The 26914-nt window shown below is 42.0% G+C and overlaps 1 protein-coding gene across 8 annotated transcripts in view; it reads right to left on the reverse strand.

Annotated features, from left to right (window-relative positions):
* Positions 1-460: 460 nt before the first annotated feature.
* Positions 461-26914, reverse strand: part of MITF (microphthalmia-associated transcription factor) — a 114894-nt gene continuing 88440 nt past the window's right edge. For 4 of the 8 annotated variants that reach the window (XM_014946744.1, XM_014946752.1, XM_014946751.1 and 1 more), the window contains 8 exons: positions 21518-21745; positions 20306-20389; positions 18997-19092; positions 13238-13355; positions 9960-10034; positions 8835-8910; positions 7269-7416; positions 461-4484 (listed from right to left, as the gene is read on the reverse strand). In XM_014946744.1, the coding sequence (XP_014802230.1) occupies positions 4083-4484; positions 7269-7416; positions 8835-8910; positions 9960-10034; positions 13238-13355; positions 18997-19092; positions 20306-20389; positions 21518-21745 (1227 nt within the window). In that variant the 3' untranslated portion in view covers positions 461-4082. The remainder of the gene's footprint in view (positions 4485-7268; positions 7417-8834; positions 8911-9959; positions 10035-13237; positions 13356-18996; positions 19093-20305; positions 20390-21517; positions 21746-26914) is intronic. The other 4 variants (XM_014946745.1, XM_014946748.1, XM_014946750.1 and 1 more) reach the window with 3 other exon arrangements.

A 26914-nucleotide genomic window follows, 5' to 3' on the forward strand; every position in this document is an offset into this window, starting at 1 on the left:
GGGGTAGTTGCAGGAGTGACAGCAGGACAAAGAGGTACCCTGAGGGCCCACTGAGCCCATGCCTGACACAGGGCAGAGGGTGGGAGGCGACGGGCAATGCAGCCGGGGGGGATTTGGCAGAGAAGGGAGGTAAGAGCCCACAGGAGGGGAGAGAGGGAACCACGTTTTTCCAAGTCCATCTGTTTCATTCCTCACGCTGGACCTTAAGTTTTGGGTCTGGCCACTTTAGAGTGTATTTGCAAAGCCCAAGTTGGTTTCCAATCCATAGCTCCATCCCCCTGGTGCTACTGGAATACAAACACAACTGGACAGCCCTGGTGCCACCAGGGTCGCTGATGACACCAGGTCAGGAATGTGGACACATCCACCACCAAGTCACAGACACAGGAGCGCTGCTGGACTTCAAATGCACAGAAAAACAAGATCCACTGACACGGAAAACGAGTGGCTTACACAGACGTATGTGAAAAACCAAATGCTTTAATCCATCTATCAAGAACAACAGTTCAAATTATTTCACTGGATACATTAATATTGATCCATAATTTACAGTGCTATGGACCATACACAAATTATTGCTGCAGTCAACAGCAGATGAATATCAACATTACAGTACCAAGCATCATAGCAAGAGGCAGTAATTAATGTCACTTTTTCAAGAAATATAGGTATTTATACTATTATCAACATCAGCTTCCCCCCCAGTGCATTTTATGTCAAACAACATAAATGTTAAGTGCATTATTTTGTGCTTTGTGCTTTCCTTAGGTACCTTCTTTTTGCTTTTACAGGTTGCAAGAGTTAAATATTGCTTTATAGGCCAAAAGCAGTAAGGAAGAACTTCACGGTACTCTGCACGTTCCTGCTTGTCGCATGGCTTTGGCAAAGTGAGAACTGGTAGGTATCCCGTCCACCCGCTCGGGGAAGCCACCACCAGCCCAGTGTCACCCTGGACACCATCAGACCGGGCAACCACTTCTGTCCATCCCACTCCACCTAGTTCCTGCCAAACCCTGCCTCTAATCGCTGTCTCTGTCATCGATCCCCTGTAAAACGTCACAGCCTCACGTTCCACGATGGGCAAACAAGGCAAACACATCTCCAGCCCGCACCCACCTGGAGGTCCCTGTCTCCTGGAGGTGTCCCCACGGCAGCATCAACGTGCCTGTCCCCACAGGGTGGGCAACCTCAGAGGAGGGCTGTCGCCAAAGGGAACAGGGGGTGAGGAATGAACCAGGCACAGCCGAGGCGTGTGTTACCCCCACAGCCACACAACAGACGGGGAACACGCATCCCAGCCACTTTTATCAAGAAATCCAGCTCTTGATACAACTAATTCATCTCCACACAGCATGTAGCCAAAAAAATCAGAAGTCACGGCTCTCAGCGAGTACCAGTGTTTCACGTAAGCTTGAAAAAAATATTTATATACCACAGTCTAGACTTCAATCTCTGGCTGCCCAGCGTGGGCAATCAAACCAAAAAGCTTTATTCAATATATTCAGTGGTTTTCAGTTACTACACTCAAGCGTGCGCACCCTGATTTTGCACAATGCTGTCCCATTTTCACGGGGAAGGGTAACACAGCCCCGTGTTACAGCTACAAGCATTTTACAGCCCTGATTTTCTTTATCTATTAGACCAAACGGCAGCACCAGGATCCCATACCCACCTCCTCTGCTCGGAGCTCCCTATGGCACACGCTGCCCTGCAGGGAACATCCCTGCCCAAGGACCACCACGGCTGCAGAGCATCCTGCAGGCTCCTGGGTCCTGCCCCAGGCCAGAGCTTCACCACCCTCGGAAAGACACATTCCCAACAGCTGTCTGGGGTGTGCTGGGGGGGGACAGGCATCATTAGAATCTAGCTCCAGCTCCTCCTTCAAAAAAATGAAAAATAAAAATAATAATAATAATAAAAAAACCAGCTTACAAGCCGGTGGTTGCATGGATGCTAACACAGAGCTCGCTGCTCAAGCGGAAAGGGAGACGGCCAGACGCAGCCAGCAACAGCCACAGAAAAAGAGTGACACAAACACAGCCCCCAAAGTACTGTGATGGAAAGCTACATCCCCACCGAGCCCCACACCACCAGCGGTGCCAGGCAAGGGGTGCTTCAAGACCCCTTCCGTGGGGAAACACTGGGGTGAAAGCCACAGGCTACGGGAGCTCCCCACATTGTCCTCAGCTCTCCCATCACCACCACCCAATTCACATTTGATTTCTGAACACCAACTGCAGTGACCAAGGTTTCCTCATAAAGCCCACCAAACTGGCACTCCAGTCACCAACCGTCGTGCTTCTCCTACGTCATTTTCCAGTGTAGCACAAAGGAGAAGGGGAAGCTCTTGTTTTTCTACACACAGGCACCGCGCTACACTCCACCGTCCTACCAAGCATCACCCCGAAGCTCTTTCCTCTCCTCTGCCACACTTCAGTCAGTGCTAGTCGAGGAAGACTACAACTAGAGTTTAAGGCACTTCATTCTGAACGAGCTGTAGGCTGCCACCGAGACATCCATCCCGTCCCTCTCCAGCTCCAACCACCAGACGTGGCCTCTGGGAAACACCTAGGCTTGATAATAATACAAGTAGAACTACTGTTATTGCATAGGACTACACTTGAGTAGATAATGCACCCGACTACTTTTACAACATTGTTGCATGTTAAAAATTAATAACCTTGTTATCAAGTAACAGTTATTTGCAGATACAGTAATTTACTCTTTTTTTTCTTTTTTTTTTTTCCTTAAGTCAGCCCCAGTGCTGAAATAAAACACAAATTACTATAACGGGTATATTTAACTACATAGTTATGTTTCCAAGCATGTTACTACTTTTTTCTGTATCACTAAAAATAAATATATAAGTTCAGTTTCTCTACAGAGTTGTTTTATTACCTAATCTAAATTTGTACTCTACCTTAAATGTGTTTAAAAACATTTTCAAAGTGAGACTGTAATATACAAAATATTCTCAAAATCTCTCTTAAAACACAGAACCCTGCATAAAAGCTTCCTTTCAAGTGTTTACAAAGAACGCGGAAAACTTCCAATGAGTTTTAAAAATGTCAAAAAATTGTTGCAATATTAAGAGGCAAAAATCTTACAAATGAAATACAAATATATTTAAAACAAAAAGTTGAGGATAACTAAGGAATCCATGCAAATCAAAATGTACTGTACAATGCAATTTAAAAAAAAAAAAAGGAAGCCAATTAGATATGTACAACATAATGTGCCCAGCTGATAAAATATATTGATTTTTTTTTTTTTGTCCAAAGAGTGAATACCAACTTACAATGCTCCTACTGCTGGCAAAGCCATCACCGCGCGTTACAAAAAACAAAATAAAAATCTAAGAGAAAAAACTCGAACCATGATCAAACGGAAAACCCCAAATCAGCTCAGAGTAAAACTAAAGGGCACTCTGAGAGAAGAGACTCTCATCTCCCTGCAGTTTTCAGCAACAGCATTTTATATCCCAATCAACACAATCAGGGTGTCTTAACACTTTTCCTTTGTGGTTTGTGTTCTGGGTGGAGTAGGGCGGGAATTTTTCCCTAAAAGCTTGTAAAGACCAAGGTTTGAGGGACACTGTATCTTTAAGGCAGCACTATTCAATTAATACAATTACAAATTGGACTTGTTGTCGTTGTTTCTTTACATTCTTTAACTTTACATTTTGTTTCCAAGTAAATAGGTTGCATTTACAATTCTGCGATTCCCCCCCACCCTCCCCCCAGTAGAAACAGACTCTTCATTTGTAATTCTATTGCTTTGAGTAGATTTGACCAGTTCAAAGTTCTTGGCGAATCCAGTTCACAGATACTGTACATATGCTGTACAATATTTTGGAGGCATTGGTAGTTTTAAAATAGAATATACAAGTTTCTTCACAAAAATTCTAAAAAAAAAAAAAGTCCTATATATATAATATATACACACACGCACACACACTGGGCTACTGATGAAGCACAAGGGGAAAAAAAAAAATAAATCAAAAAAAATTCTACAAAAGGTAAATTATTTTATCTACTGATCAATGAAACAAAGCAGTTTATGAAAGGTGTGCCGGGTGTACGCTAACAAGCGTGATCGGTGTCCTCCATGCTCACGCTGCTCCTCCTGCTACTCGTCTTGGAGGCTCCAGGGGACACAGAGGAAAGAAGGGGGTCAGTTACTCCCACGGGGGAGAGGGTATCGTCCATCAAGATATCTTCCAGTTTGGATCCCATTTTTGCAGGAACACTGTAAGTGCCGGTGGGTTCAGTCACGTTTCCGAGGTTGTCGCTGAAGGCGATGGTACCGTCAGTGAGGTCCAGGGTGGTAGTGCAAGACAGGTCTGTGTGGTGCGCCATCATGTCTTGGTTGCAGTTGTCCAGCACGGGCTCTTGTTTGATGACCCTGTTGACCATATCAGGGGAGCAAAGGCCCGTAGAGGGAACAAGGGACAGTCCGTGTGCCCGAGCTTGCATCTCAAGCTCCTGTAAAGGAGGATAAAGAACAAATTAATAGTCTGAAAGCAAAAATCTCTCATTTTACACTGTGTACTGTGACTTAATGTGACTTACAGTTTCCTTCTGTTGGACACAAACCATTTCCTCCCTTTTCAACAGCGACAAGTGGTTGCACCTTGTACACTTTCACCCTGCAGATTTTCACCTGAACATTAAGTCTCCTGAAGAGGTGGATGAACACCATCAGGCATAAGTCCTTCACACCTCTCCTCAGAACCTACACCAGACCCTGAAGAACAGATACATTCCCCTTCGGGCTCCTTCTCAAACCAGTGCCACAGTAGGCAAGTGTGGCATCAGGTCAGGTGAGAAAAGCATTTAAAATTTGGGAAAAAGAAGTGAAATAGCAGAAGCGTACGCTTAGTACTTTTTAAAAAAAGTCAGATGTGAAGGCATATCTTGTGTATGTGCTGCTTGTCATTTCCTGCTGAGACAGGGGAAGGGACTTTTCTCATTCTACAAGTCTGTGGAGCTGGAAGTAAAGAGGTCAGCCAAAACTGAACAGATCTATTCCTGCACTGAAAAATTATAGACAAGTCGTAGGCAGGCGTTAGACTTCGCAGACAGCCAGGATTCTTCAAATCTTCTTGAGAAGTTTAAATCCAACCTTCACATTTAATCATACAGATGCACTTGACTGAAGACAGATAATAGAAGAACTCACTAAATGCCCTTTTTCAAATGCAGCAGTAAGAGAGATGTTTTGCTTCTACTTATGCATTATATCAATGCAATCACAATCACTGCTGTGATTGTACCATTTCCCAGATATTCCTATGACTGAGGCTGATTAATAGCTTTTTTTTCATTTTCAGGCTAAGACAACAAGCTTGTAATGGCACACTGCAGGACCAACAGACGATGGAAGAAGGAAACACATCTTCCATCCACTAATGTGCCAAAATCAGGAGTCCCTTATTCTGTGCTTAATCAGAATCAACACAAAAAGGGAAAATACAGACTTTAGGTTATTTGCTGCCAGATGTATTGCCCATTTTTCAAGGGTCTGGTTTTTGGTTTATTTGATAGAAGGAGCCAGAGCGGGGAGATAATGCAAAGGAAGATGAAAGATGCTTAAAAAGTGATCTGACTTCGCTTTGAAATACCACAGCTTGGTGCTGCTCTGCAGAAGGAAGGGTTGCGCGTCTTTATCGTCTCACTCTAGCAAACAGATTGCTCAACCAAGTAGAGAAACTGCGCTGAAGCTCACCCCAGCCCGTTCTATTTTAGAGCTGTTTACTGCCACACTTGACCCTCAGGTATTTCTAGCTTCATTATCTCCTTTGTGGATTAGCCGTGGTGGGGGTCAGGGGTCTCCTGACACAGCCTGGCACACTGCAGCCTGCACACAGAGCTCAGCTGGTCCCACTGAGGGTGAGGAGCAACTGGAGAACCTCTGGGACACCCATGTGTTATGTGCTCTTATACCCAATCCTAGATATACTTCTTTAATTAACCCTTCATGGAGAGGGGTGGGTATCCAGCTATCTTTGCCCACCTGGAGAACAGAGCTGACAAAGCTGTGAAGACTGCAGGGAGAAGGTTGTCTACCCAGCCTGAGGTGAAGGCAAAGGAATTAATTAGAGAAGCAGAGTTCTCACACCTAAATCTCTGTGTAATACAGGCTGTTGGGTACCTGGCTGAATCTAACAAGCAACAGCCCATGGAGAAACTACATTCATGCCACCTATTGCTTTTCAGTGTTGAGGAGAACTGATTTACTCTAACAAGCAACAGCTCATGGAGAAACTACATTCATGCCACCTACTGCTTTTCAGTGTTGAGGAGAACTGATTTACAGTCCTACAGACTTCAAGGAACGAGGAAGATAACCAACCACAGCTCCTCGGAAAAAAAAGCAGCTCAACATCCATAGCTCTTGGCTGTCTTGTTGCAAAAAACTCTTGGAGCCCTCACATTAAGGTGTGCTTCTTCTGAACTGCTCGTGGACAAACCAGGGCAGCGTTGACATTAAATACAGCTGCCAGTCCCAGGATACCTATGGGGAGCTCAAGAGACAGTGCTGCAGTGTCTGTCACCAATACTGCCCTCCCCACACATTTTATCCTGTGAGCAGTGTTTACCCTCCACCAGAAAGCAGATGACAGATTCCTGCAGAGCACCAGGGAGAGGGTGATCAAGAGAAAAAATGAGAGATCAGATGTAGAAGACTGCAATTTGCAGAGCTCCTCTGACAGACAGGGCCTAGATTGGTCCCTACACAATTTAGGAAACCCACAAGCAACACAAGAAGATTTCATTCATTTGCCCATAATCGCTTCAGAAGAAAAGAAAACAATCACCAAAGCTACAGGTCAAAAAAACTCCCCAAACAAGACGGCTAAAGTGAACTTTCTCCTAAACAGATGAACTGAATTTCATCACTATCAACAAACAGATGATATATGGAGTCCCAATTCCTTAGGCGTGCACCCAGAAAAAATATATAAACCATATAAATCTTTTTTATAGTATGGTTTGCAACTTACATTGGCCGTGGTAGAAAAAAAAAATAGACAAGCTTTACAAGAGCGTTGGGGTTTTAACTTTTTTTTTTTTTTAAACTAATATATCCTGGTGTTTTGGGGTTTTTTTCCTAGAAAAACCTGTGCAGACACCTCAGCCTTGGTCACCATTAATTAAAATGGGGGTTCCTTCTAACCCACGTTCCTACGAACAAGCTTCAGGCACCATTATTTGCAGTCACACACTGCAACATCAAGAGGATTTGCAGCTTATTTATCAGCAAACCTGTATTCTGAGCAGCAGGTGCCTGTTGGCGTGTTCCAACTTCTTCTGCCTGTTCTCAAGCTCCTTGGTGCGTTGCTGTTCTCTCTGCAGCTTACGGATATAGTCCACTGATGCCTTCAGAATAGTTCCCTTATTCCAGCGCATATCCCTTCGAAATAAAGAAAAGGAAGAGTTAAGGCTCTCAGGGAGGCTTATTTTATAGTCATTACCTTCACGTCGGCAGGTATGATTACACATCACATATACATTAACACCTGGCTAATATTTATTCCAAGTTTATGAAAGTAGAAGGCATTTCAAATGCACTAGAGGGGGCCAGAGCACAGCTATGAGGAAGCAGACTGCAGCCACTAACGTCCCAGATGAAGGGCACAAAGCACAGGCTCCCCCCAAAGTCCCCCCCCGGCACCAACCCCCTGCCTCCTGCACAGTCTGGGACCAGCGCTGAAGGTCAGGGGCTCCTTCTGTTGCCTTATGGCAAAGCTGCAAGACAACAACACAAAAAAAACCCCACCAGGCACTTCTCAAGTCAGGCTTGCTGTCTGGGTGATGTCTGATTCCAGCTGGGGAATTAAAAGGACCATATATAAGGACCATATATGATCTGGTGCTTCTGTGGGAGAAAGACCTGAGGTCCTTCAGCCAAGGAAGCAGCAAGCAATAGTCCTCTTGGTGGCACTGCATCACAGCTATGTTACAACAGGAAGAGAAGAGCCCAATAGAGCACCATATTCAGGTGTTTTAAACTTAAACTCTGCCTAAAATACAAATACCCTCCATTGCAGCCAGGGGATGATGGTTCTCCAGCCAGGGGGGACATGGCTCCCATATTGTCTCTCCCACTTTATTCCTCCCACACTTGATTTAGAGAGAGAGGCTGCCTGCATCATCTTCTCCCCCACAACATCTTAGTTTAAATACAGAAAAAGTTTACTGCAGAAGTTTACTATCAGACCAAAGATTAGGTTGATACAATGCAATATTGCCTTGCTTGCCTTGGGGGAAGCTAAAGAGCCTCTCTGAACAGTAGCCATGAGTTGCTCCATGAGGAACTGCCTTAATGTAAACTCTCCCCAAAAGCCTCACAGGACATTGATTCAGATTTAAGTGAGACTTTCAAGTTTTAGAGCAAGGGGGTGTTCCTTGCTACTGAAGCAGCGTTGGGTGAAGTTAAGACAAGTTAGTAACAGTGAAATTACCTAAAAGAACCACTGGGAAACTAGCACAAACACTGGGAAACTAGCACAAACACTGGCAAATTATCAGTCAACAGATACACAGATGCGTTCCATATTTTTCTTTTTTCTTAGCAGGAAGGGGAATATGATGGTTTCCCAGAGGAATTGCCCTCCATTTTCACAGAAAGAGGGATTGGTTCTGTCCTGCTGAGCTATGGCATCTAATAAATTAAAAAAATCACTTAGGAAGACAAGCGGCGAGGCAGCCAGGCAAGCAGCAAGATGAGACTAAGGTTTCACATCCTGACAACTCAACCCTAAAGATTTTTATTTTTTTTTTCCTTTTAGCACCTCCCTCCCACAGTCTCCTTGGGCACATTATACTTACGGGTCATTTGACTTGGGTATCAAAGTGCCTAGTTCTTTTATACGGTCATTAATATTAAATCTTCTTCTTCGTTCAACTTTAGGAAAAACAGCACAAACGTTAGAAGTAATATTCACACTTATTTACAACATATAAAGTTTCATCAAAGATTTCTTTTAATGCATGAAACTTAAAATCCAGTGCTCGCATGAAATGCTCACACGAAATGCTCACATGAAACTAAAAATCCAGTGGCAGTGATTTATTTTGCTCTCCTACACATGGACACAACGACGACTTTAAAATGTGGGACTGCTGAAGGGGCAGAGCTGAGACTCTAAAAACCAGGATGGTTGCGTTAACTTAGGACTTGACTGAGAGGAGAATGTTTTCCTAGTGAAAAAACATCACGCACAGATTCAGAGACAAAAAAGTAGATGCTCAAGGAAATCCCACATCAGGAAAAGGGAGAAAAATGTATAGTCTCTTTTTTAAAGTACTCTTCCAGAGGCAACATGTTGAGGATCCAAAAGTCAAACTTAAATACCATTTTTCTGCATTAGCTTTTCATGCTATAGAAAAGGCTTTTGAACAGCTCAAGGCATGAAACAGTTCCTTTTTCTAGTGATACAAAGTATAAAAGGACAACTTAAGGATCCTTTAAGTCATAAGATGCTCATTATTTTAAAGTGGGTTTTTTCCAACTTGGAACTACGTGTTCCCTTCAAAAATGGAATTTTTACTAAATTGACACACTGAGGACACACACTGATGTTTAAGGTCACAAACTGACTGCATATCTGATTTTAGATTAATTAAAAATAAAAAAGCCAAAATTGTGCACGGTGGATTTCTCGAAAGTATGTGGGACAAATGTTATTCCCAGTAATTCCATTGATAACAATCACCCGTTCACTTGGTTTATTGAAAAAAATAATTAAAAAAAATAGAGTTTGAAATTCAATAGCAGTTTTAAGCACACATTTCACAAAAATTCGAGATATTTGATCTATGGGCATAACCTCATGAACTGGTACTATATACTACATGTAGCATTTCATTCACACTTAAAACATCATTATTCAAACACTTAACTTCTGAAGTCATTACTAGAATTAGTGCAAAATAAGAAGAACCAAAACTTACTCAAGTTGTGATTGTCCTTCTTTTGCCTCTCCTTAGCCAACGCTCTCGCTTCTGACTCTGTAGGAAAAATACATGCTGTGCATGTGAATGAAGTAATTAGAATCGAAGGAATTCAAACACAACCTTTCAGCCTGTGGAACATTTGCGCAGGAAGCCTGATCGATATTTGTCAAACCAATTATTACAGCCATTCCAAGGGGTGAGAAGGGCCTGGACAATAATAAGCTGTGATTGCCAAAACACGAGGCTGGTGTTGAACTTCACCCCTGCAGAGCATCTCTTCCCACACTTCCCGTCCTGACTTGGGTGAGGAGAACCTTTCCCACGGAGGCCCTGACTCAGCAAGGTATTTGAGGACAACAAACTGCTGAAATCTGACATACCTTCTCCTGCCTTACTCACGGGCTGTGTGCTTACGTAGCAGGCAGAAGCTGAACCAGAGGAGCAGCATGCTTATGGCATTGCTACCTGCGCAGGATGTGAAGCACCCAGGAGTCAGAGCCTCCACTCACCGGAATGAAGGCCACCTCCTTGTGTGGCACGTGCAAGCACATCACCACAAGATTCGAGGAATAACTGATGCCACCTCTTAAAAATACTGTGTTTTTCCAGCTACGCTAACTGTTCTCATTAGATGAAAAAAAGATGAAAAATTCAACACCTTGACTAGCAATATTGCTAGAAGACAATGGTCCTTGTTTCAGGAAAAGCAAAAGGAAAACTGACAACCATGCTGCAGATCACATTAGTTGTCTCCTCAAAACCATTCTTAACCTTGCCCTACACATTTATTATCAGGCTTCAGCATGCAAGACTTCAGGCAAAAGCATAACTACATTTTTTATTTTCAGTTTTTATTTGATCTTATGTTTCTAAAGCAATTTTAATTATTTGTTGTTTGCTCTATCCTTTTTAATTTTTAAAAAGGGTGACACCATTAATCCTTGCCCTGTTGCATTTAAATCCCCAAACCAGCAAGCATTATTTAGTTTAGCAGTGAGTCGATGAGGACAAGTGAACATGTGACTTATTATCACACAGTCCATTATGGAAACAACCCCCCTCACTCATTCTAACAAGTTTCTTTCATGAGTTCTATTTTTATGGAATATGGATGATGTTCCACCCAATTCAAAATAACAGGTGATAAGGGTTTCCCCTGGAGTACTGGAAGTTGATTACTTTGCTACTTAGAATATGGAGCTACCCCAATATTAGATGCAATATAACAAGACATCATCTTCTACATTAGGCTCCCAAAGGATCCCAAAAAAAAAGCTTGAAAGAACATTGCATCTCTCAATGAAATTCGGGCTTAATCTGACACTGCCTTATGAAACAGATACGAGGTTTCCAAGGCTAAAATCTATGGAACCTGGACTCCTGGGTGAGCAGGATTTCCATTAAAAACTTCAGTAACTACAGCTGAGGACTCACAACCATCATCAACATCAGCCGCTTGGATAATAGACTGGACTTTTCTTGATTCTTCATAATTTTGATATTTATACAGTAGGAGGGATAAAGGTTTCTGACAAATGTTAGATTTAAATATTGCAAGCTCTCTCCAGCCTAGTTCCAACAGCAAAATCAGGTAACGGAGAAAAAGGACTCCTCCCTGCATTAACACACTGATTTTAAAATCACTGGCTGTCAGAAAGCACCACCAATAGTGCTTTCTGCAAAAAGGCTTGGCCAGATCAATGCCAAAGTGACTGCTGTTAAATTTGAGTTTAATTCCTAAGCCTCTCCTAAATCAAATGTAATCTGCTAGCATGTATTTTGAACAGAAAAAGCACTCATCCAAATTGTTTCTGTGTACAGGTCAATGTAGCATATAGACATTTAACTTCATTCAGGTCTATTTTGATGTAGTGAGGACTTCCCCAAGACCACTTCACTCATGTCCTCTCTCTTTCTGCTGCCTTTGGTGGATCTTACACGTCTGCAGTGAATCCACCAGCCTGGACATCTGACAAGTTGGATGTGTAATTTGCAGTCTACAGCCACCTTTAACTTTTTATAACTGGGGCAATGAAACTGCCTGTAACACAGGACTTTGAGTAGTTCCCATGCTCTCCCACCCTCCTCTTCGCATAGATCCATCACCATAACAAGCTTTTCTTTTTCTAGCAGCCACAGATCATTGAGCAGTTTGTGGGTCTTCATTTAATGCTGAACTCAAATTTTGTGCATTCATATAAATGCAAATATCCGCCAGCTCAGAGACGTGGCATTTCCTCCCAAGAAGCTGACTCCTGGGCTATTAAAACTGCTCTACTTAAACTAATTCCTGCCCAGAACCTGCTTTGCAACTGAGTCAGCCTGTGAGTTCTCACAACAGAAACCCAGAAAGACGACAGACAAGAAAGAAACTATGCCCCTACCATAGTGTATACAGAATGACTCCCTGTTGGACTTAAGAACAGCCATTTCTGGGTATTAAGATAATTTTGTCATTGGTTCCAGAATGGATCTACATTTGTTCCTCCTGGGGTCAAGCCTGCCTTGTGTACTCTACCCTACGCGTGGTTTTGTCCTTTCAAGTGAAGCAGAAGAGCAAAAGTAATGCATGCTTGAGAATATGAAACTTCTTATTTCTTCCTTCAAATTATTTAGCTTCTGTACAGATGTGCTTTAGAGAGAGAGGCTTTTAATGTCCCCCTTCCCTCCCCCTGCCTCCCACGGCTTGTTCAGAGCAGTGCTGGGAGAACCAAAATGACAAAAAATTTACAGGATACTTCATTTTCATCTTAATTTAAGAGATGTATATTCTCTCTTTTGAGTGCCTAATTTTACATTTTATAGGATCTAGGTGTCCAGATTTCATATTACCACAGGCTATTTGTCCATTACTGCCCTCCTCTGCTACAGTAAAGCCTCAACACGTAGCATCCCTCAACATGAATCCCACGGAGACTCCAAATGTGAAGTTGTTAAAATATAGTCTTGATAAAGCAAGGAGTAAGCCCAAACTAGAGAACAGCTCTGCAAGAGATGCATGGAAACTTCCCATGAAACAAGGTTTTCAATGTGCAGATTTCACCATAACAACTAGGGACTTAATCTTACTTTGTCACAGTGAACACACACATGCCCACACATGAACACAACTCCATCGCAGGCTAATATGTCTGCTAAAAAAAAAAATAAAATAATGTTTTGCAAAGCCAAAAGCCATCCAAATATTCTTTCTCTTAACAGAAATTATGTCCAATATCACCTGAATTCAAAACAATTATGCTATTGCTCCAAGGTGGTATTATAGACATATTTACCTGTGAGCTCCCTTTTTATATTAGGAAGATTAGCTGGACATGAGTTGCTGATGTTTAGTCCCGGAGGAGGCATGCTTTGGTTGCCATAAAGATCAATCAAATTGCCAGACACAGGCAACTGGAAAAGATAAACAAGGAAAAGGATCATTTGTTTTGCCCTTATAAAAGGCTTGGTACAGAAAAACAGAGGTAGGATCTGCTAAGAAATCTGTGCTCTTTTCCATGTGCAGACAGAGCGTGCAATAAGGTCAGCAAAAGTCACAGATATGGAGGGGCTTGAGGAATAAACACCTACATTTGGGTAAATTCTGTTTTCTCTCCTCAAGAACATGTGGACAGAAAATATGTAGGAGACGTAACATGCTGACAATACTGCTCTAATGTTCCTCCTTATTTTTCAGTGAAACTATTATGTCTGTACCCCCATCACTTCTCTTATTCAAAATATCCGAAAGAGCCTACTAAACACTCCTGGAGGAAGCCCTCATTTTTCCAGGAATATGTGAGTGAAAGTACTTTGCAAGTTGTCACATGCTTGAGGGAGAAACACTGTATTAATCAATCACATTTTTCATGTGATTTGAAAGCTACCTACACAGAAAACATTTCAGTTTACTTTAACTTACGTAACAAGAACATACACCAGGAGGAGGAAGATTATTTTGACATTAAGTTTCCTCAACTACTTGTTCATTCTGCTGTTCTTATTTAGGTACGTTTAAGCAAGGACATTTATACAGAAATAGGATAGCATTTCAACAAGACTTATCAAAGCTATCCCTTTAAATTGAAACATATTTAAGAAAGTTTTTACTGAGTGGATTATTTTACCCATCTCTTTTTTGTTTTCAAACTAGATTTTGAAAAGACAGGTGTAAATCACTTTGATATCTTATCTGAGTAGCAGTACTTCTTGTTGCTGCAAAGAAAGCCAACCCCCCCACCAAGACACTGATCCTGCAGAGATTAGAATATTAACTTTACACCCATGTAAATAATGCTGTTGAATACAATGGAGTGAGTCACAGCCTGAACTATTAAAACTCCTACTGATGGTCCTTGCCACACTGAGACCTAAAAAAATTTCTCTGCCATCTGGAGATGCCGTAAGAAGCAAAGTTGACGTTGACGTGCATCCCTTAAAGTACCACCAGCTAGAATCCATGCTGATACTGGTCCTGAACAGACAGTGGCCAACAATAAAAATTGAGTCCCATGATTCAATCTTTAAGAGACAGAAAAAAAAAACGTAATTGAATTCTCCCCAAGATCCAGCCTCACTCTGCCCTTAGCTCTTGAATGCAATATGAAAAAAAAAAAGAAAAGAAGATAAAAAGGACACAATACATCTACATCTACAATAAATCTAAGGTCACAGCTGTCCCTCACAGACCATGGTTCAAGTTGTGACGTATTCACATTAATGTCAGGGCGACCACTCCCTCTCTCTGCTCTACAAGGCTGATCCTTGTATCTTTTGGCCCCTCAAACGCATCCACGACGCAGGCACAGCAACAGCGTCACACACCCTTCTGACTTGGATGTGCTTCTTCTATTCATGCTCCCAAGCATGGAGAGAGCACAAAGAACTTGTTTGTGGCCCAGGGACTTGAAGTTCAGAACCAGACATGTGAAACCTAATCAGGAATTTTGGGGGAGGGGGAGATACATAAATAAATAATATTTTTTTTTTCCATCCCAGAAATCTCGAATCTTGCATCTCGGAGCCTGGGTAAAGCAGCTGGGTTATAATTAAACATAAAGAATAGTCAAGGTCACCAAGATGCTTTACTTAAGTGCAAGATGGACCCTGCTTGTTACAAAAGGTTTGTGATTTATTTTTATTTTTTTTTCCTCCAAAGTTGTCAACACCGTGCCTGATTGCCATGCAAGTAAACAGGGCTTGTGCCAGCAATCACCACAAAAGGGAATGTAAAGCAGGCAGCATCTGCTGGATGAGGTCCTGCTGAGATTGCAAGCACCAGAGGAACCAGCCCAAGAGCTGTGCAACAACCAGAGCACCAGCACCACCGATGCTGCACAAGCTGAAAAAAGGCAGATGAAGGGAGAAATTTGCACAGCTGGAAAACGTTGCAGGTTAGCATGTACACACGAATGTTTATCAAGGAAATTCACATTAGAGGTAGATGCCAACAACCTCAGTTTAAATCAGTGATCCATAAGCAAAGAGACTGATTGGCTTCTTTCAACTTCATACAACCCTTTTCATCTGAAACATATAAAGTGCATGCAACACTTCAACTCTTCTCATATGGCTAAAATATCTGAAGTTAAATTAAAACTGAGGCACATCCTCTGTTCCCAATTCTACTGCAAGTCCCAGAGGAATAAAAATTAGTTGACGTGTAAGGTAAGATGAACAGTTATTAAAGGAGAGGATTCCTATGCTGGGGGCATTGGGTTGAGATGGACAAGTTGCCCGCACTGTGAGCACACGAGCAGTCACTAGGCTGAAATGGGGCCAAAAAAACCAAAAAAAACCCCAAAACAAACAAAAAAAATCCAACCCACACCAAACTGAAGAGGCTTATAGTGGACACAATGCAGCAACACCTGGCATTTATTTCAAATGCCTCCTATTGGAATAAACTGTACAAAATTAAACATGCCAAGTTACCACTATACCATGTCCCTCAACACTAAATCTACATTCCTTTTAAATACCTCAACCACCACCTCCTTGTTCATCCCTTTCTTCAAGCACAAAGCAACAGCAAAACGGTCAAAACTCCCACAGCCATTTCCAGGGAAGATGCAAGTCTCAAAACTGAGAAAGACATGGAAATTGATGTCCTTTTTTCCGGTGCTAAGGAGGTTCCCTCCCTGCCTTCACCAAACTCTAGCATTCTTCCAACTTAAATATGCTTCCCTTAAGGCTTCGTTAGCCACTTCTGGCTAAGAAGAAATTTAAATAAAGCATCATTCAGATCCTCCAATCTTTACTCTCCCAAAACATATATGAAAGAGTGGCTTACGCCAAGTTTAGCTTGTTATCTTCATTGAAACAGCATGGTCTAAAAAGCCCTTATTTGTGGGATTTCATATTTCTAGGCCTTGGCTTCACAAGGTGCACAATTTACTGCTTTTATATAAGATAAATTTCAAACACAGTAATTATTACTGCAGACTCATCACAGTGTACGTTCAGGAGAGTCTGAAGCTTTCCTTTCTCCCCTCCACTACTCCAACAAAACAAGCACCCACATTCAGCTCGTTGGGGCTCTACACAGATCATCGAGACATCCGCTCTGTGATCAACAGGGCTGTTTCTAAAGTATCAGTACACGCTGGAGGGATTCTGTTCCTTGGGTCGTGCAGCCTATTTGTGTTGTCCCCTTACCTACCAGCACACGCTCAGTGACAGCCCCTGAAATAAGACTCCTCTCTACTCCTGGAGTTTAACTTCCACAGGAAAGTCACACTGAGAAGTGGAGCTGCTCGTACTCACGCAGCTTTCCACATCAGACTCTTGCTGGAAATTGTTTAGTTGGATGAATTAGTTGTCATCTCAACTTGGCATTTACACACTACCAGCAATTCAATTAGTAGGTCATATCTACGCAGAAAACCTTCTCAGCAAACTAGTGACCAGTTTCTGATACCTTTCACCACAGAAGCAAAGCCAGCTAACTTGTGACCCAATACCAAAGTTTACAAACATTTCCAAAAGCTGTTGATTGCAATCAGCCCTTTTCAATTAAGAGGTACTTGGAGACTTCCCTTAGCTCACTCTTACACAGAAATCTCTGATTTTGCTTATCAACTATGCACTGTTACCAAATGTAACAAACTGGTCCTTTTGTTCTTTGTTGGTTATGGAACAATAGCAGCCTTTGTCATAGTTTCAGCACAGCTATTTATAGGTTGTGTCTCTTTAGAGACCATTTCCTCTCTTAATTTCTTCCACCTCTACTTCGCTCACTCTACAGACATTAATTGCGTATTAGTAAAATGTTAGTGTTTTAAGAGCTAAATCCTGTTCCAAAATAAAAGCGTCTGTTAGATCAGGCTCTTTTTTTTCCCCCAAACCAATTGTTGGGAAACATGGTTCAATTTCCATCTCTTCAGGATTGGTACCAGGTTAATTCAGAGACTGAAATATGCTTTTTGCCTCCAACAATTTAAATGTATTAGGAAAGAATTCTTAAGTCTACTATTTCATATCCTTATTTTACAGACTTCACTACATACAATCGGCAATTTCTGAAATTTCATGGCAAATGTGGACCAGGCAGTCTTTAGAAGGCTTGTTGTCACACAGCAAGTGGGAGGGATGCAGAGTACTCTAAATATTGATTATATGGACTCGAATCAAAAGAACGTAGAGTATCATTATATGCAGGAAAGAGCCACTGCTGGGGTCCCTGTGAAACAAGAAAGGAAGAAATACACAAGGAAATCCAAGTCCTCTCTAATTTAACGGGTCCCAATCCAATGGAACTTCAGAGAAAGGACTCCAGAAGAACCTGAACCCTCAGTAAAAAAAAAAATTAAAAAGGAGTAACTGTCTTGATGACTATCTTTTCATTGGTTTTTAACTTTTCCTCCCAAACTCCAGGATAGATGCACTTTTCAAGTCATCTTAGATGAAAGGAAAATTCATTCTTTCTGGTAGGACTCTGCAATTATTTCTCTGTCTACTCAAAGGGCACTATTTAGCCAGGGCTGGTGGTGGGTTGTTTCCTGGGGCAGGCACCACGTCTCCGAGAGGGCTGTGGGAATCTGTGGGAGCGTGAGGACTAGGCTAACATGACATCAGAGGGGCACTGTCAGCAAATGTAAACTTATGCTACAAAATCGATGCTATGTGGTAAGCCGTAAATTTTGGCACTAGATGAAAAAGAAAGAGACGCCAGCCCTGGCAGACATCTACTCAGCCAGATCTAACAGCACTTAAGCCTTAAGGCAAAAAAATTCACTGGAGCTACCCTCCACAAAAGTTCAAAATAAGATTATGCCAGAAGTACGATTACATTAATGCTCGCAGCAATGTGAACCAGCAAACAGCAACGGCAACTCAGAGGTAACCTGAGCCTTCCCTCGCTCACCGACTTCCACACCTCTGTGTTCTCCTCTTTTGTCGCAGGTTTCCTACATCCCCTTCTCCCATTCAGTTTTTAAGCTTCTTTATTCCTTCCCATTTTGTCTGTTTTGAAAATCGGTTTTTAAATTTTTTTTCATCCCCTAAATTTGGTAACATTTTTGCTGTCATCTAGCTAGAGAACTCTTTCCAATTGAAATCAGGTTGAGCTAAAGCTATGATGTTAGAGCTAACAGTGAAACTGGAGCGTCTCTGGACAGGGATGCTACCACACACTTAAGCGTGGCGTACAATTTCTTACTTGAACACCAGAAGATACAGGAACCCGAGGAACTGAAGGTTCCTTCTAGGCTTTCTAAAGCCAAGTGTAACATCCACGGCGATCTTTAATTTTAAATGGTATGAGTTCACTTCTGTTTGTTCAGTTCATTCCTCATGGACTAACCTGACCTCAAAGTAAGAAAAGTAAAATTGTCCTTTGTATTCCCTCGGCCTGACTCCAGTTTGTATTTTTAAATTCATGTTTTTCATTGAAACTGTATGCCTTAAGTTCTTTAAAGAGAAACTAACTGCAATCTATGGGACAACACAATAACTACTCAATTGCTTGGAAAAAAAGTCATGCTTCAGTTTTGCATTCTCTCAAGGGAAGACAATGAGACTTAACAGGGAAACCAGAAGGAAAGGACCATTGTACCGTATTTGCCATTTGCAGGGCTGGATCCATCAAGCCAAGGATTTCTTCATTGTAACTGGATTCCAGACTTATTATGTCATCAATCACATCATCCATCTGCAGCAGAAAAGGTGGACAAAGAAAAAAACCAAGAGTTATCCAAACCACTAGGACACAGTGGCCTGACAAAGCACTTCAGCCACAGAGTGGCTCTCTGTGACATGGCCCAAGCAGAGGTGCCCGTGCAGTTCTGCCACGCTCCAGATCCAGCCCCTTGGCCATGACTCCCGCTGCTCAGCCAGGACAGTCAGGTCACGACAAAGCTGAGGCTTCATGGTCCAACCCTCTCCTCCCACCAGCAGTTACCCTGCACTCCCTGCCCATGGACATGCTGCTCCTCTCAGGAACAGCAGAAGAGAGAGCTCCCCATAGAACGAGCTACGCTAAGGATGGAGGATTCATCCATCTCCCGTGCAGCACTGCCTGTCTACCCACCTACAGTTTTGGGGTCAAAACCTGCGTACAGACAGCAATACCCACGCCCCAAGACCTCTTTCTGGGGCTGGGCTGGAAGGTGACTCCATAAGCTCCTGCACAGTCGGGAGAATCGGAGCCCTCCAAAGCACCCCTGCAGGTGCTCCAAACTCTCTGCCGGATTGACTATTTCTTTTTTGCTTACTATAAAAAAGGAGCTTAAATGACAGTCATCTACAAAACCAATGTGTAAAGTTGATGGTAGAAATAGTAGTATATGGGGTTTTTGTATCAGATCAAGAAAGTGCAATCAGAATGAATCACATTGAGTGGAAGCGAGGGCAAGAAAGGAACCAACAGTTACAGCCCATATTTGAAATCTTGCTACTAGAAATAAAAAACCCTTAAAGCTAAAACAAAAAATGATAATAATAAAAAAGGATGATTATTGAGGACAAATTACTATGAATGGATTAAAGCCTTCTCATATCATTTTTTTTAAATGCAAATGTGACCCACATAGAAATGTGGTCGTAGAAACTATCAGAACAAGAACACATACATGCAGTCTTGGGAAAACCTACATTAGAAAAGATTTATGAGACCTTAAAGCACGGTTCACATGTTCTTCTGCTACAGAGTTACAGTGCTAGAAAAGCACAAGCCCTCTTGGGGTGTTTTAAATGCACTTTTGACATCAAAACTAATAAACAACATTGTTGGTTTGTTCCCAAAATAAATCTTATATTCAGCTTCTTAAAGACAGTATGGGGCAAGTTTATTCTTCAACATAACTTCAAAGAAACATGCTCATTAGAAAGGGGACCTGTGCTCCAGCTCCTGTGTCATCCAGTACCTGCATGCATGATGCTCGTGAGTGTGTATTCAGAGCCGGGCACTCACTCTCAACCCTGCTTTGCTCTTCAAATTTATAAAATCCCTGCAGAAATAAAAAGGAAAAAAAAAAAGAAGAAGAAAAAAAAAAAAGAAAAAGAAAAAGCAAAGCATGGATCTGAGTTCATGGCACAGTCTCAGCCCAAAAAGAGCATGATTTAAACAGTGTCATGCACACATGTGCCTGATGACACAGCAAAGTGAAGCCGTAAATATCTCAAGGAAAAAAAATAACTTGGGTACAGCTGGGATGATAGGATGGAACTATTTGATTTGCATTTCTTAGGAAGCTATGGAGCACAAGTAATTTCTCTTGCATGTACAAAATATGTTCTGTATTAACTGTTTCTCAAAGTTGCCTAACGTTTTCCTCACAGAGTGCATCTGTATTAGAAATCTGGCACAAAGACTTGAGGGAGGAGGACGGGAGGACACTAGAAACTCTACCAATTGTCTCCCATTAGTCATGTTACAAAAGCATTGACACAATTCCTACACTTGTTAACAGCTTTCAAGTCATCTTCCTTCAGCACCTGAGCACACAAAGTTCTTGCCAACAAAGACAAAAACAAGGTTGAGAAGGTCTTCTAAGCATAGGCTAGTAAAGTCTTATATTTGCAGCACTGAGCTCATCATGAAAGAGCAATCACTAATATTTTAGGGTATATTTGCTGGGTTAATCTGGCCTTCCAGCTAAGCAAGAGACTTGCCTAAATTTTACTGCGACAGTATCTAAAATAACTCAAAAAGCTTTGTATTTTCCAGTTATTTTTCCTATGCTCTTTGCTCTTTCTACACTGAATGAGCCATAAATAACATTATTCCAGAAAGCTACAGCTTACAAAACTGTTTTGTACTCTCCAAAGGTCACTTATTCACTGCGTGCACCAAGCAAGGGGGGGAAAAAAAAAGAAAGCCATTTTTATAAGCATGAGCTAGATAAATAGTTCAAAAAAAAGAGGAAGTTAGAGAGACACAGATTTTTCTTGCCAAAATGTTCTATGCAAATATATGCTCAGACAGACACGAGGTAGCAGTTGCGTTTTTGGAGTTAATAGTTCAGGAAATAAGGTAAACATAACAGCTTAACAACGAACAAATACGGTTTGAAACAGAATGAAAGCAGACTGCAATTCTGTTTTATGGAAGAACATGCACGGCGAGAGCAAATTACCTCTTTTTCACAGTTGGAGTTGAGGGTGAGCATAGCCATGGGGCTGTTGGGTGCGCTGCTTCCAGTTCCAGGCGGCATGACATGATCACCGGGCTGGTTGGGGCACGGCAAGCTCAGGGCCTGGTTGGCATGTTTGTTTGCTAGGGTGGTAGAGAGGTACTGCTTTACCTGCTGCCGCTGGGCTTGCTGAATATGGTACTTGGTTGGATTCTCAAGGTGAGTCTGCACCTGTAAGACACAATTTTAAAAGTGCTTTATTGTTTTACGGCATCGTTATACACGCTATCCATTTCAGCCATACATTTGTGACACATACACCAGCTAAGCATTTGACAAAGTACAAACCTGTGCAGCTCCAAGGAAGTCAAGAGCGGTTCACTAATTCACATTTGGTGGCAAGAAATCAATTAATGAGCTAGTGTTTCTAAAACCAACTCATTAACGGTAAACCAAGAACTTTCACTTATTTTTCTACAACATGAGAGATGTTCTCACTTCAGACCAAGGCTCAGGTTTCCCAGTTTAGATAGATACCCCAACACGGTTCTGTGCTCAGACCTTCAGCTACGCGACATTTAGTTTTCACTAAAATATGGAGAAACAAGTTGAACTGCAGGACTCATCTTACTTGTTAGTAGCTACCAATTAAAAAGCAAGCAGCATGGATTGCTGTCCTTTAACAGAAGTCAAATAACAGAGAGCGGAGAGATCAACAGGTTTGTTATTGGTTTTTTAGGGTTTGTTTTTTGTTTGGTTGGTTTTTTTAGTAACATATTGGTTAAAAAAAAAGGGAATACACTATTTTTTGCCTACAAATTATTTATCTTTCAGATACATGGCCTAAATCATATACAAATAAGACAGCCTGTTTATAAACACATTATGCAAATAAGATACAAGAAAAGAAGTGTTTCAGTTCAGATCAATCACTGTCCTCAGCAACAGTTATTTTTGTATTTAAGATAAGCTTTTCAGCACTTAGAACTTTTTAAAATGCAAAATATGAAGAAACTCATACCAAACTATTACTGCGCACACTAAAAAAGCCAAAGAAGTCAGGCAATTTTTTCCATGCAAAATTTTTACCATATCCTGGAAACTCTTTGTCACCTTTCTGTGTCCGTTAATGTTTTTATAGGAAGGTGGAAAACAAACTAAAATATAATAATACTCTGAGAAGCTTTTTTGTTCTGTAACAGCAAAAATCACTTCTGTCGAATTAAGTGACCACATACATCCTCGGCTTGTTCTTGTGGAAGAAATCAAATAAGATGTACTAGATACTAGAGGAAAAGGATTTCCTGGCTATTGTAAGCCTTCTTAGCAACAGGTTTTAAAGTAAGTCTGCAATAACAACTCACCTGATAATGATTATACTCAAGCATTTCCAGCATACTACTTATAGGTTGTGAGAGAGGCGACTGCAATATCCTTTGCTCTACGCTACTCCAGTTTGAGGGATTCACACATGGAAGCACCATAAACAAGCTTCCCCAAAACAGCAGAAGAAACTTGAACGCCACTGCTCAGACTTAAAGTAACCTACGCTAATTAGCCACGCATGTAGAGAAACAAACAGTTCACACAGGGGCTCTTCTTGGAAGCTGTGCAAGTTTAGCCCTAAGTATTGGTATTATTTTTTTTTTTTCCCCCTGGCTTTGACGTCATGTCATGCTTTTTCATAAACATAAAAGGACCTTTTAAGTGATGGGCTATCAAAGTCAGATTGACAGTTGGCTCAAGGCAAATTCGCTATTCATCTTTCGTTCCAGTCATACTAATATACAATGGTATTTTTCTTTAGCAGTAAGGTTAAAAGTTTTTAAGTACAGAGTAAGAAATAACTGAACAAATGCCCTATGACCTTAACGCGTATCCCCGGGCAGTGGGGTGCACTGGGTAAGCCCACAGGGCTACACAGTCCTATCTTCATCTTCCAGCTGTCCACTGCCCTGTCCCCGCAGCCACCAATCCACCCAGGACCTGCAGCTACACCAAGGATGGAAAAAGCTCTACCACATCCTCAGCCTCCCTGGTGCTTCAGAGCCCATCAATTCTATCCTGGCCTACAGCTGGAAGAGGCTTTCCAGTTCAGGACTGGTTGACAATGGGCTAAAGCATGTCCCAAATGCACTCACCTGCATTTGCACACAGTCACCATACTGTGTCCAGTCCCTACACCTTCCAGAACTTACTTTTTCTTTCTATCCACCTCCTTGACAAAAGTCTTTAGTCAAGCACAGCCATCAAAAGCCACTCAACTTTTGTTATTTTCCAAAGTTTTTGCTACACAGGGAAGCACACTTCAGACAGCGTTTCTAGAGAGATTAATCTGATTTGTTGCACCAAATCGCAAGACAACACAACGCAGAAGTCTGCTGTGATAAGTACAGCACTTGCTTTGTCAGTCCCAAACTGCGTTCCTATCACCAGTGCCAAGAGTTACGTGACCCAGATAAATCTATTTTTCACTTAAATTTTCATCTTCCGAGTAGATAAAGTTATCAGTAAATGAGATATCTTCATCACACTTATCTTTGAATACGCTATTTTAAAAACAAGCCCTACTGTCTGATAGAATTTGCACATTCCTTTTTCCCCCACAGGCATAAGATACCACGGCGCTTTTCCCTCCACCCTGCCAGGGCAATGGGATGGACAAAGTCCCTCCTTTCTCTCCTCCTCTGTCCACCCTTACAGTGACTGTAACACCTGGACACACGTTACTGCGTATTTCTGTGCAGTGTAACCACAAATGCAGTTTATAATCTAGTCAGCTTAATTCCTAATACGTCACATAGTCACTTTGGCTCACAGAAAAAGGTACATCCTTCTGAAAGTGTTCTGAACAGGGTCACCCATGTTTTCATGTAGAGTCAACTCTTGCTACACATGAGCAACAAGTGACAGGAAATTCATTGTCTTTCAGGCGTTTGGCTTTCACATTAGTGGCAGTGGAGAAGATGCTCTATTACCTTTACAGAAAAAAGCCTACCAGAAGAACCATAATCATCAGCCTGGAGAAGAGGAGGCTCCGGGGTGACCTAATAGCAGCCTTCCAGTACCTGAAGGGAGCCTACAGGAAGGCTGGGGAGAACCTGTTTAGAAAGGCCTGTAGTGACAGGACGAGGGGCAATGGCTTCAAGCTGGAGGGGAACAGATTTAGATTGGAGATTAGAAGGGGGTTCTTTACTGTGAGGGTAGTGGAGCACTGGAACAGGTTGCCCAGGGAGGTGGTTGAGGCCCCATCCCTGGAGATATTCAAGGAGAGGCTTGACGAGGCCCTGGGCAACCTGGTCTAGTTGGGGGTGTCCCTGCTGACTGCGGGGGGGTCGGACTAGATGACCCTTGGAGGTCCCTTCTGGCCTGGGCAATTCTATGATTCTATGATTCTATGACATGTCACCTTCTCACACAAGTCCAGTAGTGAACCAAAGTACACAGAAAACTGCCTTTTCTGTCATTGAATTGCTCCAAAATGATGCAAAGGAGAGATTCAGGGACTGAACATTTCCTTTTCATCCACAGCTGGTCAAACATATTTTCATATTTGAATACAAGAACATACTATTATTCTCTGAATGGAGAAGAATGTGACATAACTTGCATGTCAGTGCAATAAGGACAGGAGCTCCCAGAGGATGGAAACAGCTTCACCACGTTCCTTTTTGGACAGATGTACCAGTTTCAACTACCCTGGTTCTGGCCAAGTATGAGGCCCAACAGGCTACCCAGACAGCATCTGAGGAACTTCAGGTTGATTCTTCGTTATGTCACTTACTGCTCCCTTCGCTTGCCTTATGAGGTCCATTGTTGAAATCTGGTGGGGACTACCTTTATGGATTCAGTGCTTTTTGCTGAGACTAACTCTGTCTTTTGCCTGGAACATCCTTTTCTACAGTCTCTACATCAAAGAGAGCCTAAAAGTGCCTACTTGGGCAAGTATCCCAAGATGTACCAGCCAGAGTCAGTCTGTAGATAAGCCATAAAGCAGTCTTATTGACAAAGTATCTCACAAGGTAAGAGCTGCAAAACAAATCCTAAAATTAAATTCCACTACCCCAAATTTGAAACCATGAATAAAAGCTTTGACTTAATTGAGATCTAATTTTGGTCCTCAGCCTCTTCTTGCCTTTGGGGTGAAGAATAGTTTCTGCTGTTCTTCCAAATTCATGACACACAAAGTGCAGGAAGATGACAGTTTATTCGTTTGGATACACTCCTTAAGAAATGCGTTTGAATGGGGACATACAAGAAAAACAGACCAACTTGAACCTGAATCCTCTGGATCTCCAATGATCTACCTCCAGAAATCTCAACCCAAGCTGTGCTGTAACATTACTACACTGAGCAGAACACTTTTTTGGACGTTTTGGTATTGGCTAGCAAGATGTAATGAAAGCATCATCTGCAGGACTTTGGAAATTATTCAAGACAAGGTGGCAAAACCAGCTAAATTTATCACACCACAGTAACAGAAGAACTTAGCTACCAGGAACTGCAGACCGAGGATGGCCAAGTGGTAGCCTACAGCCTGGATTCAGCCCAGAAACATCTGGAAGTACATCTATACTTTCAATTTGTATTCAGGTGCACTTTCAATTTGCATGGTTATTAAGGTACTGCTTATACAGGCAGCAGAATAACACTGCCTCAGAAGTAGAGACCCAGAAATGGTTTCATTCTATAACAGCCTCTAATATCAACTCAGCAGGATCTCCACCGATCTCCATGGGCTGGCTCCATGCACCCCTGCACCAGGTACTCCTGCATTATGAGTCTCACGGGTCAGCCACTCAAGCTCCATCCATTCTTGCCATGCTAACACTGAGCAAGTATGTTTTTAATTGAGCTGAAGCAGTGAGGAAAGCAGTATAAAGAAATCAGCTTGACTGCACCCATATGTAACCCAGCTTAGGCTGAGCTGGGCTGAATAAGTTCTGGATGGAGCCACTCTAATTACTCAACACTTGTCCCCTTGTCCTCTTTGGGGTATCCTGGAGAACAATGTTATCTCAAGCAGCAGAAAGGCTCATACCATCACTAATCTCAACATCTAACTGCTAATTCCAGCGCATATATGCAGTTCAAGTATCTGAGTAGGGGAAAAACAGATCCTCAGAAACGGCCTATTTTCTTCCACGTCACAGAAACAATAGTAATAACCCATGAACTCAGAGCAGATTTTTCCCAGCCCTAGGCTCTAGAGTCAATCAAGCAAACATTTTATCAATGGTTTTCACCAGCTTTAAGCATACACACCATATCAATGGGAATTTTAGGTATACTTCAGACTACATTCTTCAAAATACTTGTATTATATTACACATCAGTGACAGGACTCATAAGTAGACCCACTTACCTCCTTCAGTTTGAAAAGCTAAAAATATTTCCTGT

This window comes from Calidris pugnax, unplaced genomic scaffold (genome assembly GCF_001431845.1).
Source record: "Calidris pugnax isolate Ruff unplaced genomic scaffold, ASM143184v1 scaffold81, whole genome shotgun sequence".
NCBI classification, from domain to species: Eukaryota; Metazoa; Chordata; class Aves; order Charadriiformes; family Scolopacidae; genus Calidris; species Calidris pugnax.